Below are 20,813 nucleotides of genomic sequence, written 5' to 3' on the forward strand. Positions count from 1 at the left end.
GTCCCTGTGTCTGCCTGTCCTTCCTTTTGTCTGTCCACCTTTGTGTCCATTTCTTCTTTTTGTCTGCTTTGTGTCTGTTTCCTTTCGTCCGTCTTTGGGTCCATTTGTCCATCTTTGTGTCCGTCTGTGTCTGTCCTTTTGTCCCTCTGTCCTTCCTTTTGGCCCTCTGTTCTCCTTTGTGTCACTGTCTTTCCTTTTGTCTGTGTCCTGTTTGTCCTTCCTTTTGTCTGTCTGTCCATCTTTGTGTCATTCTGTCCTACTCCTTGTCTGTGTGTCAGTTTGTTGTTCTGTCTGTTCATCTTTATGTCTGCCTGTCCTCCCTTTCTTTGTCTTTGCGTGTCCGGCTCTGTGTCCATTTTCCTTCTTCTCCCGGTCTGTCCTTCCTTTTGTCCATCTGCCCTTTTTGTCTGTACATGTTTGTGTCCATTTGTCCTTTTCTGTTTGCTCTTCCTTTTGTCCGTTTGTCCTTTGTGTGTCCATTTGTCCTTCCTTTTGTCTGTCTGTCTTTATGTCTATCTGTCCTTTTTGTCTGTGTCCTTCTTTTTGTCACTTTGTCCTTCCTGTCAGTCTGTTCTTCGTTTTGTCTGTATGTCCTTCTTTGTGTCTGTCTTGTCCTTTCATTTGTCCATCTGCCCTTTTGTGTCTTTTTGTTCTTGCTTTTGTCTGTCTCTACATCTTTGTGTCCGTCTTTGTGTCCATTTGTTCTTCTGTTTGTCCTTGTGTCTGCCTGTCCTTCCTTTTTTCTGTCCTTTTGTCTTTACGTTTGTTTGTCTATGTGTCTGTTTGTCCTCCCTTTTGTCTGTGTCCTCCTTTGTGCCCTTTTTCCCCTTTTTTTCTGTCCATCCTTCCTTTTGTCTGTCTTTCTGTCCATTTTTTTCTTCCTTTTGTCCATCTGTCCATCTTTCTGTCCTTCTGGCCTTCCTTTTATCTGTGTCTCCGTCTTTGTTTCTATTTGTCCTTCTGTCTTTGTGTCTGTCTTTTTTTCCTGTCCATTTTTCCTTTTGTTTGTGTCTGTACTTCCTTTTCTCTATTTGTCCTTGCTTTTGTCCATCGTCCTTTTTATGTCTGTCTGTCCTTTTTGTCTGTGTGTCCGTTTGTCCTTTTTATCTGTCTCCTTCCTTTTGTCTGTGTGTCCTTTGTGTTCATTTGTCTTTCATTTTTGTGTCTGTCTGTTTGTCCCTCTGTCAATTTGTTCTTCGTTTTGTAGGTCTGTCCTTTTTTGTCTGTCCATCTTTGTGTCCGTCTGTCCTTCCTCTTTTTGTGCGTGCCGTCTGTCCTTTTATGTCTCTCCTTCCTTTTGCCTGTGTGTCCATTTGCCTTTCCTCTTGTCCATCTGTCCGTGTCCATCTTTATGTCCATCTGTCCTTCCTTTTGTCTGTGTCCATCTGTGTTTGTGTTCATCTGTCCTTTTTGTCTGTCCATTTATCCGTTTATCTTTGTGTCTGTCCTTCCTAGTGTCCATCTTTCTTTTTTGTCAGTCTGCCCTTGTTTGTGTCTGTCCGTCCTTTTGTCCATCTTTGTATCTGTCTGTCCTTCCTTTTCTCTGTCTTTGGGTCCTTCTGCTTGTCCATCTTTGTGTCTGTTTGTCCTTTTTTCCACCTGTCCTCCTTTGTGTCCATCTGTCCTTTTTTACATCCATCCTTCCTTTTGTCTTTCTGTCCGTTTGTCCTTCCTTTTGTCTGGTGTCTTTCTTTGTGTCTGTCTTTTTTTCTGTCCATCCTTCCATTTGTCTTTCTGTCCATTCTTTCTTCCTTCTGTGTCCATCTGTCCTTCTGTCTCTGTGTCCTTTTATCCTTCCTTTTGTCCTTCTGTTTGCTTGTGTCTGTCTTTGTGTCTATCCTTCCTTTTATCCGGCTGGCCTTCCTTTTGTGTGTCCTTCCTGTTTGTCCTTTTTTTCTGTCTGTCCTTCCTTTTGTCTGTCTTTGTGTCCGTCTGTCCTTCCTTTTGTCCATCTGTCCTTTCTGTCCGTCCTTTTGTCCATCTGTCCATTTGCCCTTCTGTGTGTCATCTTTCCTTGTGTCTGACCTTCTTTTTGTCTGAGTCCCCATTTGTCTGTGTGTCATCTTTCCTTGTTTGTGTCTGTCCTTTTTGTCTGTGTCCCCATTTGTCCTTCCTTTTGTTTGTATGTCCATCTTTGTGTCTGTCCTTCCTTTTTGTCCATCTGTTTTTTTCTGTGTTCGGTTTTGGGTCTGTCATTCCATTTGTCCTTCTCTATGTCCCTTTCACCTTCCTTTTGTCTTTGGGTCCATCTGAACTTTGTGTCTGTTTGCCCTTGCTTTTGTCCATCTGTTCCTTCCTTTCATCTGGCTGTCCTTTTGTCTGTGTGTCCATGTGTCCTTCTATTTGCCTGTCTGTGTGTGTGTGTCTGTGTCTCGAGGTCCGTGCACGTGTATGTTTTTATGTTTGTGGGTGTGTGGGTACTCTTCTCCAGATGTGGAGGCCTATATACACTCCTGTAGGGATGTGTGTGCGTGTATCTGTGCCTGGCTGTGGCTGCATGTCTGTGCTCAGCTGCGTGTGTACGTGTGCATGTCTGCATAGGTCTGCATGCATCTGAGTGCCTATCTCTGCCTCTGTGCACATGCATCTGTATGTCTGTGCATTTGTGTGTATGTGTGTGTTTGTGCACAGCTGAGTGTGAGCCTGTGTGTATCTGCTTGTGAGTTGGTGTGGAAGCGTGTCAGTCTGTGTGCATGCATGTGCACATGTCTAAGTGTATCTCTGCATGGGCCTGACTACATGTCTGTGACTCTGCATCAGTGTGCATGTCTGTGTGTGCATGTGTATCTGCACATCTGGCTGTGAGTGTGTGTCTGTGTTGGTGCATGTGTCTGCACTTACCAGTGTGTCTGTCTGGGTGAAGGGTTGTTACCAGGTGGTACTGTACCTGAGCAGGAGCCAGAAGTGCAACCTCCCATTTCTGCTCCAAAAGCCCAATTCACCACCCCCCCCATCAGTCACTGCCCAGTGCTGGAGCTTTGCTGGACTCCAGGGGGCCTGGAAGGGAAAACCAAAATCCCTTTTAAGGAAGCATTCTCATCCTGTGCTGCTCCACACGCCCCTGCCGGTCCCTCACACAACCCAACAAGCGTTTCATGTATTCATCTCTCCCTATTCTGAGCTTCTGCACCAGTTGTTTGCCAAAAATAAACACCATTCCACAACCATATATGTGCAACAGCCTGCTGGTGCCTGTGAGCCCGTCCAGCACTGCCTGCTGGTAATTCCACAGGGCCAGAGACTGTTCTGCCTACCACAGGGGCTCCGGCAGGCTATGCATATAACCCAGCTCAATCGGGAGTGCCTTTTACATCTGTTTTCTTTTCTGGACAAAAATAGTAGGAAAAGTTTAGCAAAAACATGTCACAAGCTGCTAGAAGTGTTCCAGGATCCGTTACTGTGGTCTCTCTTGAACTTCCATTCTCCAGTGGAACTAAAGAAGGATAATTTCCTCCTGGGACCTGCTTTAAAATACTTGTCCATCTGCTGGTATTCAGAGAGAGTCAAGGTGTGTAACATTGAGGACTGGATGAAAAACAGTTTCCAGAAAGACATCTGTAACAGGCATGAGAACACTGTCACTGACTTTTTACTAGAAGTTTGCAACAGGTACGTTCTTTGGGTGTGAGACTCTACATGTACTGTTAACGGTTAACTTGGAATCAGAGAACGGCTTACTCCATACATCCTGCCTGAAATGGAGGGTTTGTTAAGTATGGGAGTGCTTTGACTTTGCAGTTGTACTACAGCGCTCAGTTGGTTTTACAGTGGCAGCAGTGGGTACTTCACGCTGACTTTCCTGAAGCCTATTTTTGCCTTTTTCCGGGGGAAGAATATATAATTAATATAGGAATACAGGAAAGTGCCATGCTACTAAACTGATGCTTAACTGAAGGTGCCATTCTGGCAATGGAAAACACTGGGGGGGAGGGGGGGTGAGGGGGGTGAGGGAGGTAGAGGAAAGATGTGATTTCAAAAAGCTGTCATAACAAGCCCAAGTTTGTCAAACAAACACCACATTTGATTCATTCTTAGCAGTAAGTCGGTACTGCTTTTACACTGGAGTTTAACTCCCTCCTAGCTTTGTGTAAACTACAGGAAAAGAAATACCGCTATGGAAGCAGCTCTGGGCGCACAACGCTGCTTCCAACAGCTTCACCGCTACAAACAGCTGTAAGGAAAACAAAGTTAGGTAGCGCCCATCCCGGCTGGCTGCGGGCCAGGCTCAGGGCTGGAAAGGGCAGTCAGAGCCTGCCCTGCAGCATGTACTAACGGCCGTGCCGCCCCGGGCCCTGTGCCACAGGCAGAGCCCGGTTTGGAAGTGAAAACCGCACCAAGATGCAGGACAACGACGGGCACTGTCCTGGGGGGAGGGGGAGGGAGCAGTCTCCCAGCAAGCACGCAAAGGGAGGTTCAGCTGGAGCGTGAAGCTGCAAACACAATTTCAGAAGTAACCCTTCTACAACAGCTGCTCAACGCGTCAGATCTTTTGCAAACTATCACGAGGAAGCACATCTGCGCCTACAGAGAAGGGTGCAAGAGAGACAGACTATCCTCTCACCCTGGCATTAGAGTGCCTACCATAAAGCCACACTTCACCATTATTTCCACTCTTTCTGCCATCACAAATTGGGATGCAGACAGAGGACACATGACCACAGCACTGCTGAAATAGTTACGTGCCTTTCTCTGCAGAACCCGTAACCCCAGACCAGCTGCTGGGCAAAACTCAAAGCTAAGCCTGCAGGGCAGTAACCAACCTTAAGAGTCCAGCACAACGCAGCAACAACACAGCAGATGCCCTTCAGCCCTGTGTGGATTCCTGCACACAAGTTAGACTGAACGCTCAAAAAGGACAGTTTATACTGACACCCTTCTCCCTCCATTTTAGCCTTCCTAGGACCAGCACCTTTTAGCAGCAATCCACTGAAAGCACTTCCATCCAGACAAAACTGTGAGCATGCTTTGTAAAGAGAAATGCAAATTAAACAGGGGTCCTGATTTTCCCTCTGGGTTCAGAGTACTTTTCTATATTGGTGAAGAAGCCACGAGAGGGGGCAGCTCAGAGCCTTTCCTGACCCTGCCTGTTTTAACACACCTGTGTTTTCAAGCTGCTCCTAAGTGAAAAAGAGTAAAAACAAAGCTCATGCCACTGACATGATTTCCATTTATTGCCTCTGCTCAAAAGGAGAAGTGAAGCAGCAGCAGGGGGAGGGGGTAGGTGCAGAGGAAGAGGAGCATGCCGTGTACCAGCTTTAAGGACAAGGGAACATGGCTGCGGTGACAGCAGGACAGCTGCATGTGCCCCTGCCTACTCTTGCATTCTTAAGCCCTCCTAATGGAAGAGGAGGTATTTCCCTTTCACCCCTATTCTTGACAATCCCAGCTTCTCGAGCTCTAGTATTTGTTTTTCCCCTTGTCTCACCTGTTAACACTCCTGTTTTCAGGTGTCCAAACCTGCTGTCTCTGACCCTCTCAGGCTGTGGCCATGTTACAGATGACTGCATCCTCCTGCTTCTCAAGAGCTGCCCAAACCTCAGGATACTCAAACTGGAAAACTGTGTGCGGATCACCGACCAGACCCTGGAAGCAGTAACCCTCTATGGGAGCTCGCTGCAAACGCTCCACGTGGATTTCTGCCGGAACATAACACAAACTGGTCTAGAGAGAGTCAGGGAAAAGTGCCCTTCTGTAACGCTGAGAGCAGAGAGGAGCGCTAACATGATCCCAGACAATAAGCCAGGGAAAAAGGTGATGCTTGAAAAAGCATCAAGAAAATTGGTTCAGCTTTAAATGCAACGAACGGTGTAATGTGAGCCACTGCTGCCCTCCTCTAGGGCAGCAGTGCTGCACTGACCTCTGGCGGCCTTCCTGAACTCCGCCTGAGTGCCAACAAAGGCTGCCTTAGGAAAAGGCATCCATCTCCACCTGGACAGTCTCAAGGAGAAAACCTGTTTGCTTTCTCATATTCCCTGGAACTGGAACCCCCTACATTACTGCCTCAAAATGCTAGCCCTAATTAAGGCCAAACCCTGCAATTCTGATACCCTCTTGTCACAGACAAGTGGAATGCACCTCACTTGGAGGAGAGCAGCAGTGGTATGTTTTATGAGGTAAAACAATAATGGGAGAGAAATGGAACATTACAAAGTTTAACAGTGGTTTGACAGGGTTCAGTAAGTTTAATATCAAAGGTCACCTTATTAATCACTGCATGGAAGAAATATACAAAGGAAATATACAAACTCAAAGGAATTTGAATTGAGTTGGAATGAGTGAGACAAAGCCTGGAGACACAAAGAGTAAGGAGGACACTCCTGCTAAGTCCCAAGGTTGAGAGTGAACCCTCTTGCTTTCTGAGCTCCTTAGTTAAAGTGCACAAAGCTGCAGCAGATAGAGCCTGGGTAATTGCACAACCTACACAGATACCCGTTTCTGTTAAAAGATACACCCATACGCTCATCCACCCATGCACAGTGAGAACCACACCAGCCAAGATCTAGCAAAAGCAGAACAGCTGACAACCATCACTTCCTCAGTGATCAATGGCTGTGGCTAATGGGCCAGACTTGTTCACTAAATGAAGGCTGCACGGCAACGTACAAAACACAGGCTGAGCCTTCGCATTACGGACTTCGACCAGATATGCCAGGTTATTGTTTGGAAGTTGACATCAATGCAAGTATGATACAAACAAAATGCTAGTTCACAGAACTTACCTCCAGGACAAGACAGTGACTTCCAGCCGGTAGCTTTCAATGCCAGTTGAGGAACACACTGCAGTACAGAGCTACATAAACACCTGTTTCTCACTGCAAAGTACAAAACCAACATCCATCTTCATCCCAAACCACAGGGCTGTTCCTTTCCCGCGTGCTGCTCTGCTGCATGGAAGTGAAACATTTTCCATCAAGGGTTCCTATGGTGTTGCCTAAAAAAACTGACCCCAAAGGCTGACAGTTTTATTCTGCTGTATAAAACCTGTCTTGAAATCACACACTGGGATTTGGTCGGGGTAGTGAGTGCTGGGATTGGGAACACTGCTCCAAGACTTGAGGCGTGTACAGATTTGCCTGAATAAAGACAAATGTTACTGTGTCAGCTGTAGTGCAGGTACCTGTCAGCAGTTCTGCCCATAGACTCTGGCTCAGTAATCACACAGAACAATCAGTGTGATCATCCAGCATCAATTACTCAGGGTTTTGCCTCAACTCCAGCATGCTATTTTCCAAAGCAGTCTGTCTCCTCCCCTGTGCTTTATTGCACAGGCACATCCTCAAATTCCACTTTCCATTATTGTCCATTTTGTTCACCAATTCTGCCACGAATTCAGAATTCGGACTCCTGGGGAGCACACCATAATCTAGAATCCTGCCCACTCCTGCTGACTCTGCCACTCGCCTTGTATTTACCTGAAATGTCTCTCCCATTCAACACGAGCCACCAAAGAGCTTTACACTTACAAAGAATGACAGATGGGTAACTCACGCCATGGATAACTTGGTTGCCCTGGAGGACCAGGTGTCAGTTCAGCTTAGACATCAAACAGAGGGCTGCACACAGACTAGGGAAACTAACAGTTCCAGCTGAAATCACAGTGAAGTCTACAGCAGTCAGGATTTCATTTTAAACTCAAACCTTACACAGAGTAGAAATACCTGAGTGTGTGTCTCCTTAAAATTAAAGCACGTTTAGAAAGACTAACTTTTGGAAATATTTTTCAGTCCCATGGAGAGAGTCAGCCTTCCTGTTCCAACTGACAACAATCACCCAAAACTTGGACACTACAGCAGCCTCTGTGCACATACCACAGCAAGCCTCTTTCTCCTTGACAGGAGAGGCTCTGCAGTTGCTGATAATCTTCCTGCACTGGTCAGAACACAAATGAAATATACTAGTTACAGACATGTAACCTGGAACTTTTATCGCTGGAATTCAAGTATATCAAGACTATCAAGGCTTAAACAACCTGGTATCTCTGCTGCATTTTAACAGTTGTATCTACACACAGAGCTTTGCAGACTACGTGTCTGCATCTTTTATGTAACTGGAAGACCACAGAAGCCAGCTTTTCCTCTAAGGAATGGAATTTGTAACCTCTTAAATTCCTACTTATCGACTTATTAAAGGTTGCCACAAATATCTAACCTGATACATGTTTTTCTTCAGTTAGAGAACAGCATGACTGTAGCACCTCTTTGCTAAACCAAAAAGAGTATGTGACGAATGACTGTTGAAGTAAAGCAGACATTTCCCCCGCCCTGGCATCTAAACTGTAGAATCGAGTTGTGAAGTTGGGCCTCAATTACTCAGGAATACCTGGCCTGATTTCCCAACTTCTCATGTGTTCTTTTTCCCATACTGTCTCTCTTTTCATTATAGCTATGTGCAACTTGAGGTGTCACAATGGAGAACTTGGCTCTGATGCCTGAGGTAGTCTTGAAAGAAAGATTCATTTCAACTGACTCACTGTCCTTCATTCATGTTTGAACAGAAGGAGAGAAAACATGTTATCAAAATTCCACCTGAAGCCAGTTTTCTTACTGCAGGAGTACTACTGTACAACTGGATTTCCAATCAGTTTCTCTAGAAAGGTAAATTTAACACAATCTCAGCAGAAATATTTTAATAGACTGCATCCTGGGCTCTTGTTCTTTCCCCTGCAGGAACTGATGAGCTAGCCAGGAACTCCTGAAAGCATTCCTTATGTGGTGCATCAAAAATGGAAAGAGAACTTTACAGCTCTCAGCAGAAGTCAATGTACTTACTTCTTGCCATGCTGGTTAACTGATCCACAGATATCCTTTGGTACTCTCTAATCTGGCTGAGCTAAGAAATATATCACAGCATTACAGACTCAGTTAAACACAGCTGAAATTCTACAGAAATACTTGATGGGTATGAGTAACCATAAGAAACTCACCCAGAAGACAAATAAAACCAATCATTTCATCACAGCAGCATGCCACTGGAATATTCTGTTATTCCATTAACTCGTTTCTAACATTTAAATAAACACGTAACAGAACAAAACTGGAAGCCCAGACAGGAAGGACAAACAGCATACCTAAACTAGCAATTACAACTTGGAAAAGAGATTGCTGGACTGAACAAACTCACTGTGATGTGGAAATAGGGATGGTGACACAATTCTTACCTTGAACACACAACTTGTGAAAACCCCCAGTTTCAAATACTGCTGACAAGCCAAAACAAGGCAGGAATTCTGTACAGTCACATCCGTAACCAAAGACCTTCTCCTGATGCCAGCTCACTAAGCACTCCGATGAAAGATGCATCTCTGTAGAGCTGACACACAGAAGATTTGCAAGTAGCTACAAGAAGTGAGAGTGGGTGTGCATCTGCCTCTATCTTACTTCTGCCTTTTTGCCAGTTTTCTATCAGGACTGTTTGGGGGCAGTGGTAGTGTGGGTTTTTTACTTGGCAGAGCTACAGAAGGCCTTAGAACACTCTCCTACTTGGTTTCTTTGCGTATTTGTGTACAAATGCTCAGTCATATTACTTTGCCTGTCCTCTCCTTGAATGGGGATATTGGTTCATGACATGGTAAAAATTTGAACACACGTGCATTGATACATTTTCTCAGCACCCATAATAATGTTATTGCTTAGCAATCCAATTTGAAAAGTGAGTATATAATGAGTACATTTTATTGAGGGTATTAGGTAAGGATGGATGCATGTTAATGATTTTTTTCTGTTCCAAGACATTTGAGCTCTGTCAAAGTTCTCTTAAGATTACCGAAACCCTTTTTACTCTTCACAGACCCCAGCTCTAACTTCCCAAGGTGTGGAGGGAGTACAGTTGTTATTTATCATTTTATGAAAGTACTAACAGAAAGGTGATGTAAACTGAGATGCCTATTTGGAAGATGCAGCAGGTTATCAGGTGCAAGTGGCAAACAAGGCTTCCTTAAGTTCTGTGCCTCCAAAGCTTGTGCCTTTTCCTATGTGATAGGGTAAAAGCAACAGCCAGCCAGACCCTTCAGATTTCCACTGTAACAACGTACCTGAGCTTGGCAATAAGGTAAAAAGAAATTCAACAAAGGCCTGTCACACAGTCAAATTCCTTACTTACCAACAGAGGCATTTCTTTTTTTTTGCCATTGCACTTCATCACACAGTCAAAAGGGCTAAAGGACAGATCTAAATCAAGCTTCCAGAAGTGACCTAATTGCCTGTTCACCTCTTTTGTGGAGAGTACATACTCCTGTTCAAGAACACGTTCTGCTCTTCCCAGTCCCCTCTAAGCACAACACATTCCACCTCCACCAGCTAAACCAACACTACCACCAGCTCCAGTAAGAGTGAGGCTTCAAACTCATATAACTTGCCTACCTCTAGTCACAGGGACTGGCTGTTCTTCTCTGTTGTAGTGTGCCTACCTGTTTCAAAGGGCTATCCAGCTGTCCGATAGCCCAGAAGGCTACAGAGGTACTTCCTAGGTAGGAAAGAAAAAGCAGGAAAAAATGATTGGAAATACCAGGGGTGGTAGAGGAGAAATTACCTTATCCCTGGGTGAAACCAGGATAAGCAACAGAAATTATGGGCTTTGAGAAACAACAGCCTTATATGTTATTTCTGTAGCTAAAGCTTTTTCTCTGGTTATGTTTATAATTAAACACTTCAAGTTTACTGCGCCTCCATCTCTCATTATGTGCAGTGGGTCTAGATAAACACCTTGTCACACACACCTTGCAAATGCTATGCATCTGTTAGCACTGACACTCCCTCCTCCAGTCATACACAGATGTCCCACCCAATGCTGAAAGGCTGAGCTGCACATTTATTTTCTTTAACTATCTGCATATATGACCTACTTGTACTACAGAATGCAGAAATACACTGGAAATCCTTATTCCCCTTTCTGCACAGTGAGAGGGTTGCCTATATGAAATACTCTCAAACTGACATAAGTTAGAACTTTCTCAGATGGTCTTTAGTAGCAGGACATAATCAGCTTTGCACATTCTTTACCTTGGTATGCAATTATGGCTAAGAAGCATTATGCAGGAAACCTGAACATGATTCCAGTCTCTCTCAGATGCCTGAGCAACAAAAAAATGTCAATCAGCAGGTTGAAAGGAATGTATACACAATGGAATTACTGGGGGGAAAAGCAGTAGGATAATATAAAAACAATTCAGCACTCCATAGATTTAATGATGCTAAAATAGACTATTCAAAGGACAAGCGCAACCAAATAAAAAAGTCTCAACTGAAGCAATCGAACACAACCCTTTAACCAACATTTACCAATATAACATCCTCTTTTGTTTTACTAGAAACTTTCTCCAACAATGTCCTCGTTATCCAAGCAGCCAACTGCACAGCCCACACAAAGCTATCTTCTTAGACACAGCTCTATTATTTTCTGTGCCTGATTGGAACAAGCTGACAAATTAGTAGCAGGAATTCAGAGGCATAAACGAAGTCTATGCAGAACTTGACAAAGCAGTTTCCCCTTTTATTTGTAATTGTCTATTCTTCACTTATTACACTTAGACATTTAGACCAAGAAATGGATATAATCCCCCACAACATAGTGCTGGGACACAAAGTCTCAGTCCAATTTAGAACAGTAGAGCATAAAGAGGCAGGAAGGTAAGTCTGCATGAAGTCAGAGAGCCCTAAGTCCCTCCTTTTTCCAACTCCCCCCCAGGATGCTTCATAAGCCAGCAACTAGCCCTAACTGAAAGAAGGCCATCAGATAAAACCCAGACCTCCACATTTTTACACCTCATCAACTCAGCCCTCTGCACACTGTCAGCTGGCAGCAATACACCAGGTCAGCCGTGGACAGCTGGGAAATCTCCCTATCCATCTCTGCTAACGTACAAAACCACAGGAGGGAAAACAGCAGGATTTTCTACCCTCTTTTCCAGACTCTGATGGCCAAGTCTGGTCCCAGGCGAGACTAAGTTACTGAATGCTCTCTCTAGCCCTCAGGACCCATAGCATCCTTACCGAGGAGGCTCAGTGAGGATGGGAGTGGGAATTAGGGCAGAGCAGCAGTGACTCACTGGGGAACAGACTGGACCCTTTTCCTCAGCCCAGGTAAATCCTGCTCCTGAACACCAAGCAGCACCTATAGCTTGATACAGTTTTGATACAGATGCTGAAGACAAATAGAGAGCTGTTCTTCAGCACTTCCTTAAGACACAGAACAACAATGTCTTTGTACAGTACATCACCGGCCCAACCAAATATGAACATCACAGTGTAAGCCACACTCTGCTGATCACAGTACAATCACAGCGGCAACCAAACAAGACCAAACACATGACATTTACTGAAGCAAAGGCATAATTAGGAACATGTACAGAATCTACAGCCTTGACTACTACCCTGCCACTTCCATCTTGATTGTTACGCACTCTGATCAGGAATCAATGACATCAATCTGTACATTAAAAAAGACGTCTGGTTTTGGCTGGTTTGATGAGATTTCAAGGTTACTGAGCAAGGTGGCAGTATGTTGTTACTGGCAACAACTACTACTGTGGAGGAGAAAAATGTTTAAGTGAACATCAAGAAGGAACCAGGTACAACATTAACTTGTATTGAAGTACAAGCAATAAATGGTACGCCCGAAAAAGCCAGTACCTCAGACAGACACAGAACGCAGAGCACATCAGATGCATCGAAGGTAAACATTTTAAGATGCTACAAATGTCACGCCCTGTCTAAACACTGGAATACAAAATCTTCCTGAGCCAAAGTACAGAAGTATGAAGACTGAGTAAACCAACCACAGTTCACAAATGCATCCAAGCAACGGATTCTTCAATTTGCTTTATTTTTCTCTGCGTAAGGAACCCTGCACAGGCAATTCAAATTAAAACAAAATAAATATGTGAATATTCATGTAAAACTGTCCTTGCTAATGAACAATTATACACAATGTACAACTCTTCATGTTCACTGGGAGGGCTTACAAATGTACTATTCCCAACAAAAATGCACCAAAATGTCTCCATGCAAACTTATCAAAAGTGACCAAAAAAAGGAGGAAAAAAAACTTACCCATCATCCTTTTTTTTGTTTTCCTTTTCCTTTTTTCCTTTTTTTACAATCACAAAAAAATAAAAACATCTACATTTTTGTTACATTTAGAGTAACTAAAATGTGGCCACTGTCTATTAACATCTGGTTTTATGCTCCTAAAACATCTATGGTTACTGTAAAATTATGTCAACAATGAATTGGACTTAGGGCACTATTTGTAGTAAAAGGAAGATGATTTTGTTCACAGAATGTCAATAATCTGTGTCTGAGCCCTCTGCATTGTCCACATTCCGTGAGAGCATATAATTGTCCATATCTATAGACCTGCAATTATTGATTGCATAGCGCAAACGCTCTGCCATGATTAGTTGACTGGAGTAAGGTGGGAGCCTCAGTTGAAAGAAACAAGTCTGTGAGGTAGGCAAGCTGTCGTAAGGCTGTGGAAACGGATAAAAGGTGGGACACTGTTAAGTTGTGAATGAAGCAAAACCCGCAACATTATCCATATTCCATTACTCCCTCCCTTCCGTGCCTCTGTCAGTCAGCATTTTCACATTCTATCTTAAAATTCCTTATAAGCAACAGACTGGCCTCCCTTGTTTACATCAGTTGTTTCATCCTTAAGGAGGTGCAAAATGACTGCTGTATCACCTGCTCTGTGAGCAGTTCAACTCAGCAATGAAATTCAACTATTGGAAAAGCTGATCACACTATTAGTTAGCAGCTTATTAGAAGATACCAAGCAACAGTCGAAGTACACACCACAGTGGGCCTTAAAATTAGGCAATTAGAGTGATACCTAACCAAAGATGACAGTCAAAACCCGCTATCTTAGATTTTGCCAGATTTCTGATTCCTGTAGTTCACAGAGAACACGCTTCCACAGCACAAAACCCAAACGTAATGCCAAAAGAATGCATCCTGTACATAGAGTAACACTCTGTAAACTCATCACAGTGGTTTTAAGCCATTCACTGGTGGTCATATGTTGCCACCTACACATATTTAAGACTTTTTAAAAAAGTGTAAAAATTATCAAACAAAAAAAGGTACTGGAACAGAAAATTACATTGAACAAGTTACAATAGGAGAAGGTTTGTTTCTTGGCAAGAAGTTATTGTGACCTCCCATCATATAACTATAGTAAAGGCACCAAATGACTTATGATGCAATTATGCAGTATACATCCTCCCACACAATTAAAATGTTTGCTTTTAACAGCTCAGAGCATTTCCAATCCCATACTTTCCCTGTAGATTTACAGTTATGGAAACCTGTCTCCTATTGCTAAAGGACAGATTATATCAGATAGGAATAAAACCCAGACAGACAGACAGACAACCAACATCAACAAAAACAACATCTGAAAGCAGCTTCTTACCCTATCAACCTTCATTATTTGGAATCGCTGAGATATATCAGCTGTGTTGGCTGGCAATCGAGATCTTCCTGACACAAACCTCATGAAAAGGACTCTCTCCTCATTTGAAAACTCTTCAAGAGTGTGCCAGAACCACTGAACAAGCTGATGCTGCTCATCAACTTCTCGGTAACGCACAACTTTCTTCAGAACTTCAACTGATATTTCTGGCATTCCACAGACCATTTGCTCCAACTGCTTGGCGGTCAGAAGAGACAACAAAGGAACTGGAACAATCCAAGACATTCCTTCTCTTACAGCAGCCACCTGTTGCCCAAAAAAGAAGATGCATTTGCAGTGCCATTTTCGTACCTCTGCCACTTACTGTGCCATCCAAATGCAAAAGCAACATATCAGCTGAGGAATGGGATAGAGAACTACAGAACTACTGTCAAATACAACCTCTCATGCATGCATCCCCTGTAAGAGCTGTATCCTCTCTCCAAATCCTATAGAATATTACAGGTATTTTTGATTGCAACTGCATATTAAAAAATGTGGTTTGATGCAAACCAGAAGAACTTAAAAAGGTGCAAGTTAGCAGCACAAATGATGACAGCTAAACTGAAAAAATGTGTAGCTACCATACATCTGAGCTGGACCAAAATCATATTTGTAAAAAGTCCATACTTGTTCTAGAAGACTTAGGATTTGGTACCTCTGATGAGAAAGTTACATTTTTTTAATGCAGATAATATCACACATGCATCTGCACCTTGAGAAAAAAGGACAATAATCTTCTTAGCATGTAACTAGTAGACTGCATTCACAAGCTTCACTATACAACTGACAAAATACACAAAGCATGCCGACAGGCAATTAACACTTCTCAAAAGATAGCATGAAGTAGTTGTAGCTTCTGTACTAAAGCAGATGAGAAATAGCTTGAAGTTAAACAGAACAGTTACTTTAGCTCATCTGTGCTGTTATTATGTCTAATGAGTGTACAACATGCACAGCTGCAGGTTCATTTCTCAAGTGGAGCTCACAGTTGGCAGCGGGGCTACTCTAATAGAAGATAGGTCCTGATCTCAAATGCTCTTCTGTCAACTGAGTAATTACTAAGAAAATAGGACTAACTGAAAACAAAACCCCAAAGCAGTTTGGGAGTGGGTGTGTGCGTAAGCCACAGGGACCCAAGTGAGATGTGGAAAGCCAAGACTGTCTCATGCCCTACAAATTGGAATGGAAGCTTGCATAAATAAACCAAAAACTCTATTTGCATTAACAATGGGGATAAGGTTGCCATGAGATTCTTACCTGACGGTCCATTTCATGGAGTCTATACTCAATTGCCCTCTCCACATATTCTTTCCTGTTTGAAAAGGTAAGTGGGATACTGTTCCCTCCAGGGATTATGGGAACCATTTTACCATCAGCACTTTGGCCAACAAAAGAATCTAAAGGAATCATCTGCAAAACAGGAAAAGTATGTTCAGTGTAAGTCACCACTAGCGATCTGAAGTTAGTACTTTACTATCTGTCACCTAGAACTATAAGATCATAAACTATTCCAAAAGCATAGGAAGTCCCTGTTATTCCAATTACAGAGATACTGGTTTATATAAACACCTAAATTTTTTAAGGTTAATCTGATAAAGTAATTGCTTTCAGAATAAACCTAAAAGCTCTAACTTTCATATCTTACCTCATGGAAATTTTCTTCAGTAATCCCACTGTCTTCAATGTGAAGAATGCTGTTGAGGGTCTGCACATAGAGCAGATCTACCTCCTCCAAATCCTCCAAGATGAGTGGGATACAACAAAGTTGCTTCCAGACCATTGGAGCCAAATGAAGATCTAATGGCTTTTTTGTACGAATAGCTACACCCATGAGAATGCCCAAGAACTTAAACTGCATTAGATGTTCATCTAAACATGCTGAAGGGTTAAAGAGAAACCTGAAAGAACAAAGAAGCAGTTAAAATGCTCTAGTATCACTTCCATGCTACTTCATTAGAAGTAAAAGACAGAACATTTCTAAGCAGAGTGTAGTAACTGTCAACATTATTATCAGCAAGGAGTGTCCAAATCAGAAGATTACTGTTATCTGTTACTATTAAAACAGTGGAAGCTGAGATAGGCAGAACTAATCCTGACCCCAAAGGCTGGCAATCTTGATGTTGTTCTGCATTGCATCAGCAATCCAGGAAGCTCATGTTAAAACCATGCCCTCTCTTCCACAATCAAGTAACATCACAACCCGAAGGAAAAAATATGCTAGAGACAATTGTGAAGTCTCATCATTTGGTATAAAACAGTTCATAGAATCATAGAATAGTTAGGGTTAATGGAACATTTTACTTTTCACCCACTAATATCTGCAATAAAAGCAAATCCTGGACAGCTTACCTATCCCTATTGTAGCCTACTTCAGCTGTAGCATTTGGGGAAGGAATAAGCAGGTCTACTATTCCAGTTTCCAGTTCCTTAAAAATCAACAACAAACAAGCCTTCTTAGAAACAGAGATAACAAACCTATTACAGAAATATATATTTAATATATAAAAGAATATATATACAGAAATGTGCACTTTTTGCTACTGATCTCTCCAGCACTGAATCTGATAAGTGACACGTATCTTTGGGTACGTGAGTAAGCCTCAGGTGCTTCTGTATTGTATGCACGGAACATTCTGTGATCATGGAATATAGTACAACATCTCTTACAAAAGGTACTGTCTGGACAGAATGGAGGGATTCAGATGCTTTCAAAACATGTATGGGCCACATCAAAACTCCAAGGGGTCTACTGTAGTGTGGCCTTACAGCATCTCCTTGCCATAATCTAGAAGATCTATTTACCCCGGAGACATTCCTAAGCTTTGTTGCCCAAGACTGAAGAACAAGTATCTGCTATGCCGCAAAAAGGCAATTAGAGAAATACTAAACGACACCAGAGAGAACAAACCTCTACCCAGGCGTTTTGAACTAACAGACTTTTCATACCTGACACATTTCTGTAATAGTGTCATCAAACACTCCACCTGCATCATCAGCTCCTTCTCCAACCAGTTTCACTTTCCAGGCACGGGAAGGTAGACGAAGGTCTGATGCATTCAGCTTTACCACTTGCCTTGCTATCTGTACAAAAATGGGCTTGCATTTCCGACCTCTTTCAACAAAACCAAAACCAAACCAACCGACAAACAAACAAGACACAAAAAAAGAAAAGTTATGGAAAACGTATGAGTGTAAATATTCATCTGAGGTCTAATGCAACACCTGTGAAACAATACTGACCTGGTTGATATCCTTTTCACAGTAATCTGTGGCCCATAGTTTTTGCCCTGAACCATAGTTTTTCCTATGGAGCGCACCATGGGGAGCGTGTAAACGCGAGGTGCCAGCAAGGGCCTTAGCTGTCCTTGAACTACTCCCCATGTTCCAGCATTGTAATGAGATGTACTGTTCTGGAATAAAGCAATGTGAGAATAAACATATTAATAGAGGATATTAATTCTGTTCTTTACAACATAAACCCCTTCATAGTGACAACTAGCACTTCAGTGTTTCAGGAAACAGACGGGTCAGCATTTTGTGGGTTTTGCTTTGAGGCCAGGAAGCTTCTAGAAACTGAAACAATGCTTTGACTAGGTTTGCTTTAATCTAGATTTGTACCTTTTCTAATTCATTATAGAAAACTCAAGAACCTGTTACTAAGATCCATCTTGATCTGGTCAGAAACTCTCTAGCAACGTGACATAACACAACACATCTACTCTGTTTTTTTCCAAATGGAATTTACCTGGTTATTGGGACTGAGGTTAAGTAATCTCCATGAAGAGTACATGAGGTCAGAAAAATGGTACAGTAGCCTGAGCCTTGCTCTTACTGTATGAATGCTCACTTCTTTCAGTGCCCCATATTGTGGTGGAATTGCATCAGGTAAACCAAGCTGTAAAGGCACTGAAACACCTACCACAGAAACAGAAAAAAAGCATTATTTCATAATGTATTGTTTTGGCCTGAGGTGGAGTTGATTATCTTTGCAGTAGCTTATGTGGTGCTTAGCTGCCTACTGGAATAAACCATGATGGCAGCAAAATTAAGAGACTAAGATGATTTGAAAACCTGCATGGATATAGAATAAACTAAATTTTGTCCCAGCGTTCCAAAGTTCTTGTTACACCCATTCCCCAGGAAACACTAAGGCTGATTCAAATGCCCTACAAACAGGGCCTGCTCTTTACCTGGAGCTCTTGGTGGAACCGGTGGAGCTGTCCAGGCAGCACTGTGGCAACGTCCTGCTGAAATCTGTCGAATGTTCTTCCCTTGCAGGACTGTTACGAGGGTTGGTTCTCTGACGTGGTTGGTGTGGCCCAGTCCAAGCTGACAATTTATAATAGACGTAAAAGGGACAAAGAAGAATCAACAACTGTGATGATATTTCTAAAACTCTCTGAGCAAAAATTCAGAGCAAATTGTAAAAAATGGTATTTATCTACAGTATATACTGGGATAAAAAATATTTACCATGTTAGCATTTGCCTTTTAGTTTCAACAGAATACTGCATCTATACTCAAGGGGAGCAGCAGTCTAAGAGACCTTAAAACACATACAAATCATTTGCAGACTGAGGAACTAATCTGTGCTGTAGGTCACCTATGCTGCACAGTCTTTCTCATGCATACGTAAACAATGCTCATATGTTGATTGTGTAAATCCCTACAGTAGTTCATGAAAACAACATTTGTGTAAAGAGAAAGTTTACTGAAGCTGTTCTGGTTTCTGACAGGTACATATCATACTCCAAAAGTGAAAATTTCGTATCGCAAATGTAACTTTTTCTCTTCCAGAAACACACAGTACAGACCCTACGAAAACAAAATCAAACCAAACGAAAACCAAGCAAAGACAGACTACAGAGATTCCTCTCAGAAAGTATTCGAAACAACCTGACCAACAACCCTTCCCAAAATCTCAATTCTAAAATACCTGAGGACAAACTTTGCCCAATATTCCTGATACGCCAAGAGCTAACATATCAAGAGGTCAACAGGATCTTTACTATCCTTGTAGCAGGCAGAACTGTCTAAAAGCTGACATGCTTTTGAAAATGAGCTATACATGCATGAGGATTTTTATTTAAGAGCAGGGATAACATTAGGGTCCCAAAGGAAAGAGACGACTTATTGACAACATTTTTTCTGACTTGAAAAAATGAGTCTCTAAATAAAGTTAATTTGTATTTTCCTTATGAAAAGCAATAAAATAGTTCACAAATCTGATTGACACCAATCATGCATTTTATTATGCTGAAAAAAAACTGGTAACAGTTTAAGAATTGGGTAAAAAATTGTATTTTTTTTTTAATAGAAAGCATTAATGAGAATAACTTGGGTAGAACGTTTTCAGCGACTTCTCAAGCTGCTGCCATGTAACTGCATAGGAAATAAAAAATAAAATAATGGAAATGTCCAAAATATTCTTGTGGCTGGTGGGGGGGGGGGGAAAGGAGAAGAACAAAAATAAAAGCCTTCTTTCCCCCACAAATAAAGACATTCTGAGGGCATCTGTAATGTACAGTTCTAGCCTTACAAAGGTGAATAAACAGCAAATAGTACACACCTGTCCTTCAGAGTTGCTACCCCAAGCATACACATCCCCTGTAGACGACAGGGCTAGGGTATGCTCTGCTCCTACAGCTATGTCTTCAATGAAGATTCCTGACAGTACAGGAACTTGTTGGGGTCTGTTGTGATTTCGAGCACGACCTTCTGGCAAACCTATCAGGCGATCTGGAATTGCAAGCACATTTATGTCTATAAAATGTAAAGAACATTAAAAAGTGAAATTCACTTACAGGTAGAAGTCAGGGACAAAAAGCAATTCTAAATACCCTTGGAGCTTGGACACAAGAGTAATTAGGGAGAAATCCAACACATTTCCTACAGAACAGTGCTCCCTACAGTGCTAATATTGCTAAAAGTGTTATTTTCACTTTAAGTCTGAAACACAAACTCTATTAAAACCTAAATATGTAAACATTGATCACATAACACAATATATGTTTTATAATATATATGTATTTAACTGACTTGAGAAATTTGAATATGTTTAATTCAGTGCAGTTGGGAATATTCTGTCCAGGTTTTTAAACAGCTTGTGTAGGCATGTGTTTCATTACACAAAGTAAAACTTTAGGTAACCGAATGTTTTTGGACACAGGAAATTCAATGCAGTTCTAGGAAAACACTCTTCAAGAAGTAAATCAGTAAATTGAAAGGCTGTCATGAGATCAAACTAGATCAAACCAGAGCTACAAATCTGGATATTAAAATTGCAATGTTGAAGTTCCAACTAGGCCAGCACAAACTGAACAAGTAGCATTAGGTTAGTCTTAAAAACGTGTCTTAATATT

General features: G+C 42.2%; 2 protein-coding genes across 9 annotated transcripts in view; one reads left to right on the forward strand and one right to left on the reverse strand.

The window, feature by feature from the left end:
• Positions 1-3,177: 3,177 nt before the first annotated feature.
• Positions 3,178-5,814, forward strand: FBXL22 (F-box and leucine rich repeat protein 22). Its single transcript, XM_061347672.1, has 2 exons — positions 3,178-3,609; positions 5,448-5,814. The coding sequence occupies exons 1-2, from the start codon at positions 3,275-3,277 to the stop codon at positions 5,791-5,793; spliced, it is 681 nt and encodes a 226-aa protein (XP_061203656.1). The 5' UTR covers positions 3,178-3,274; the 3' UTR covers positions 5,794-5,814.
• Positions 5,815-12,789: 6,975 nt separating this feature from the next.
• Positions 12,790-20,813, reverse strand: part of HERC1 (HECT and RLD domain containing E3 ubiquitin protein ligase family member 1) — a 115,863-nt gene continuing 107,839 nt past the window's right edge. For all 8 annotated transcript variants that reach the window (XM_061347634.1, XM_061347639.1, XM_061347638.1 and 5 more), the window contains exons 69-78: positions 20,021-20,190; positions 18,642-18,780; positions 18,197-18,366; positions 17,692-17,861; positions 17,398-17,563; positions 16,801-16,877; positions 16,097-16,349; positions 15,709-15,861; positions 14,410-14,715; positions 12,790-13,465 (exon numbers count right to left, since the gene is read on the reverse strand). In XM_061347634.1, coding sequence (XP_061203618.1) covers positions 13,280-13,465; positions 14,410-14,715; positions 15,709-15,861; positions 16,097-16,349; positions 16,801-16,877; positions 17,398-17,563; positions 17,692-17,861; positions 18,197-18,366; positions 18,642-18,780; positions 20,021-20,190 — 1,790 coding nt within the window. In that variant the 3' untranslated portion in view covers positions 12,790-13,279. The remainder of the gene's footprint in view (positions 13,466-14,409; positions 14,716-15,708; positions 15,862-16,096; positions 16,350-16,800; positions 16,878-17,397; positions 17,564-17,691; positions 17,862-18,196; positions 18,367-18,641; positions 18,781-20,020; positions 20,191-20,813) is intronic.

Source organism: Neopsephotus bourkii, unplaced genomic scaffold (genome assembly GCF_033783945.1).
Source record: "Neopsephotus bourkii isolate Nb327-2 ecotype Australia unplaced genomic scaffold, CSIRO-AGI_Nbou_v1 NB_318, whole genome shotgun sequence".
NCBI lineage: Eukaryota > Metazoa > Chordata > Aves > Psittaciformes > Psittacidae > Neopsephotus > Neopsephotus bourkii.

What these genes read in the sequence shown, in the direction of transcription:
- FBXL22 (XM_061347672.1), top strand. Translation starts at nt 3,275, where the DNA reads ATGCATATAACCCAGCTCAATCGGGAGTGCCTTTTACATCTGTTTTCT. An exon ending in TTACTAGAAGTTTGCAACAG is followed by an intron (nt 3,610 to 5,447) that starts GTACGTTCTTTG and finishes TCCTGTTTTCAG; the next exon opens with GTGTCCAAACCTGCTGTCTC.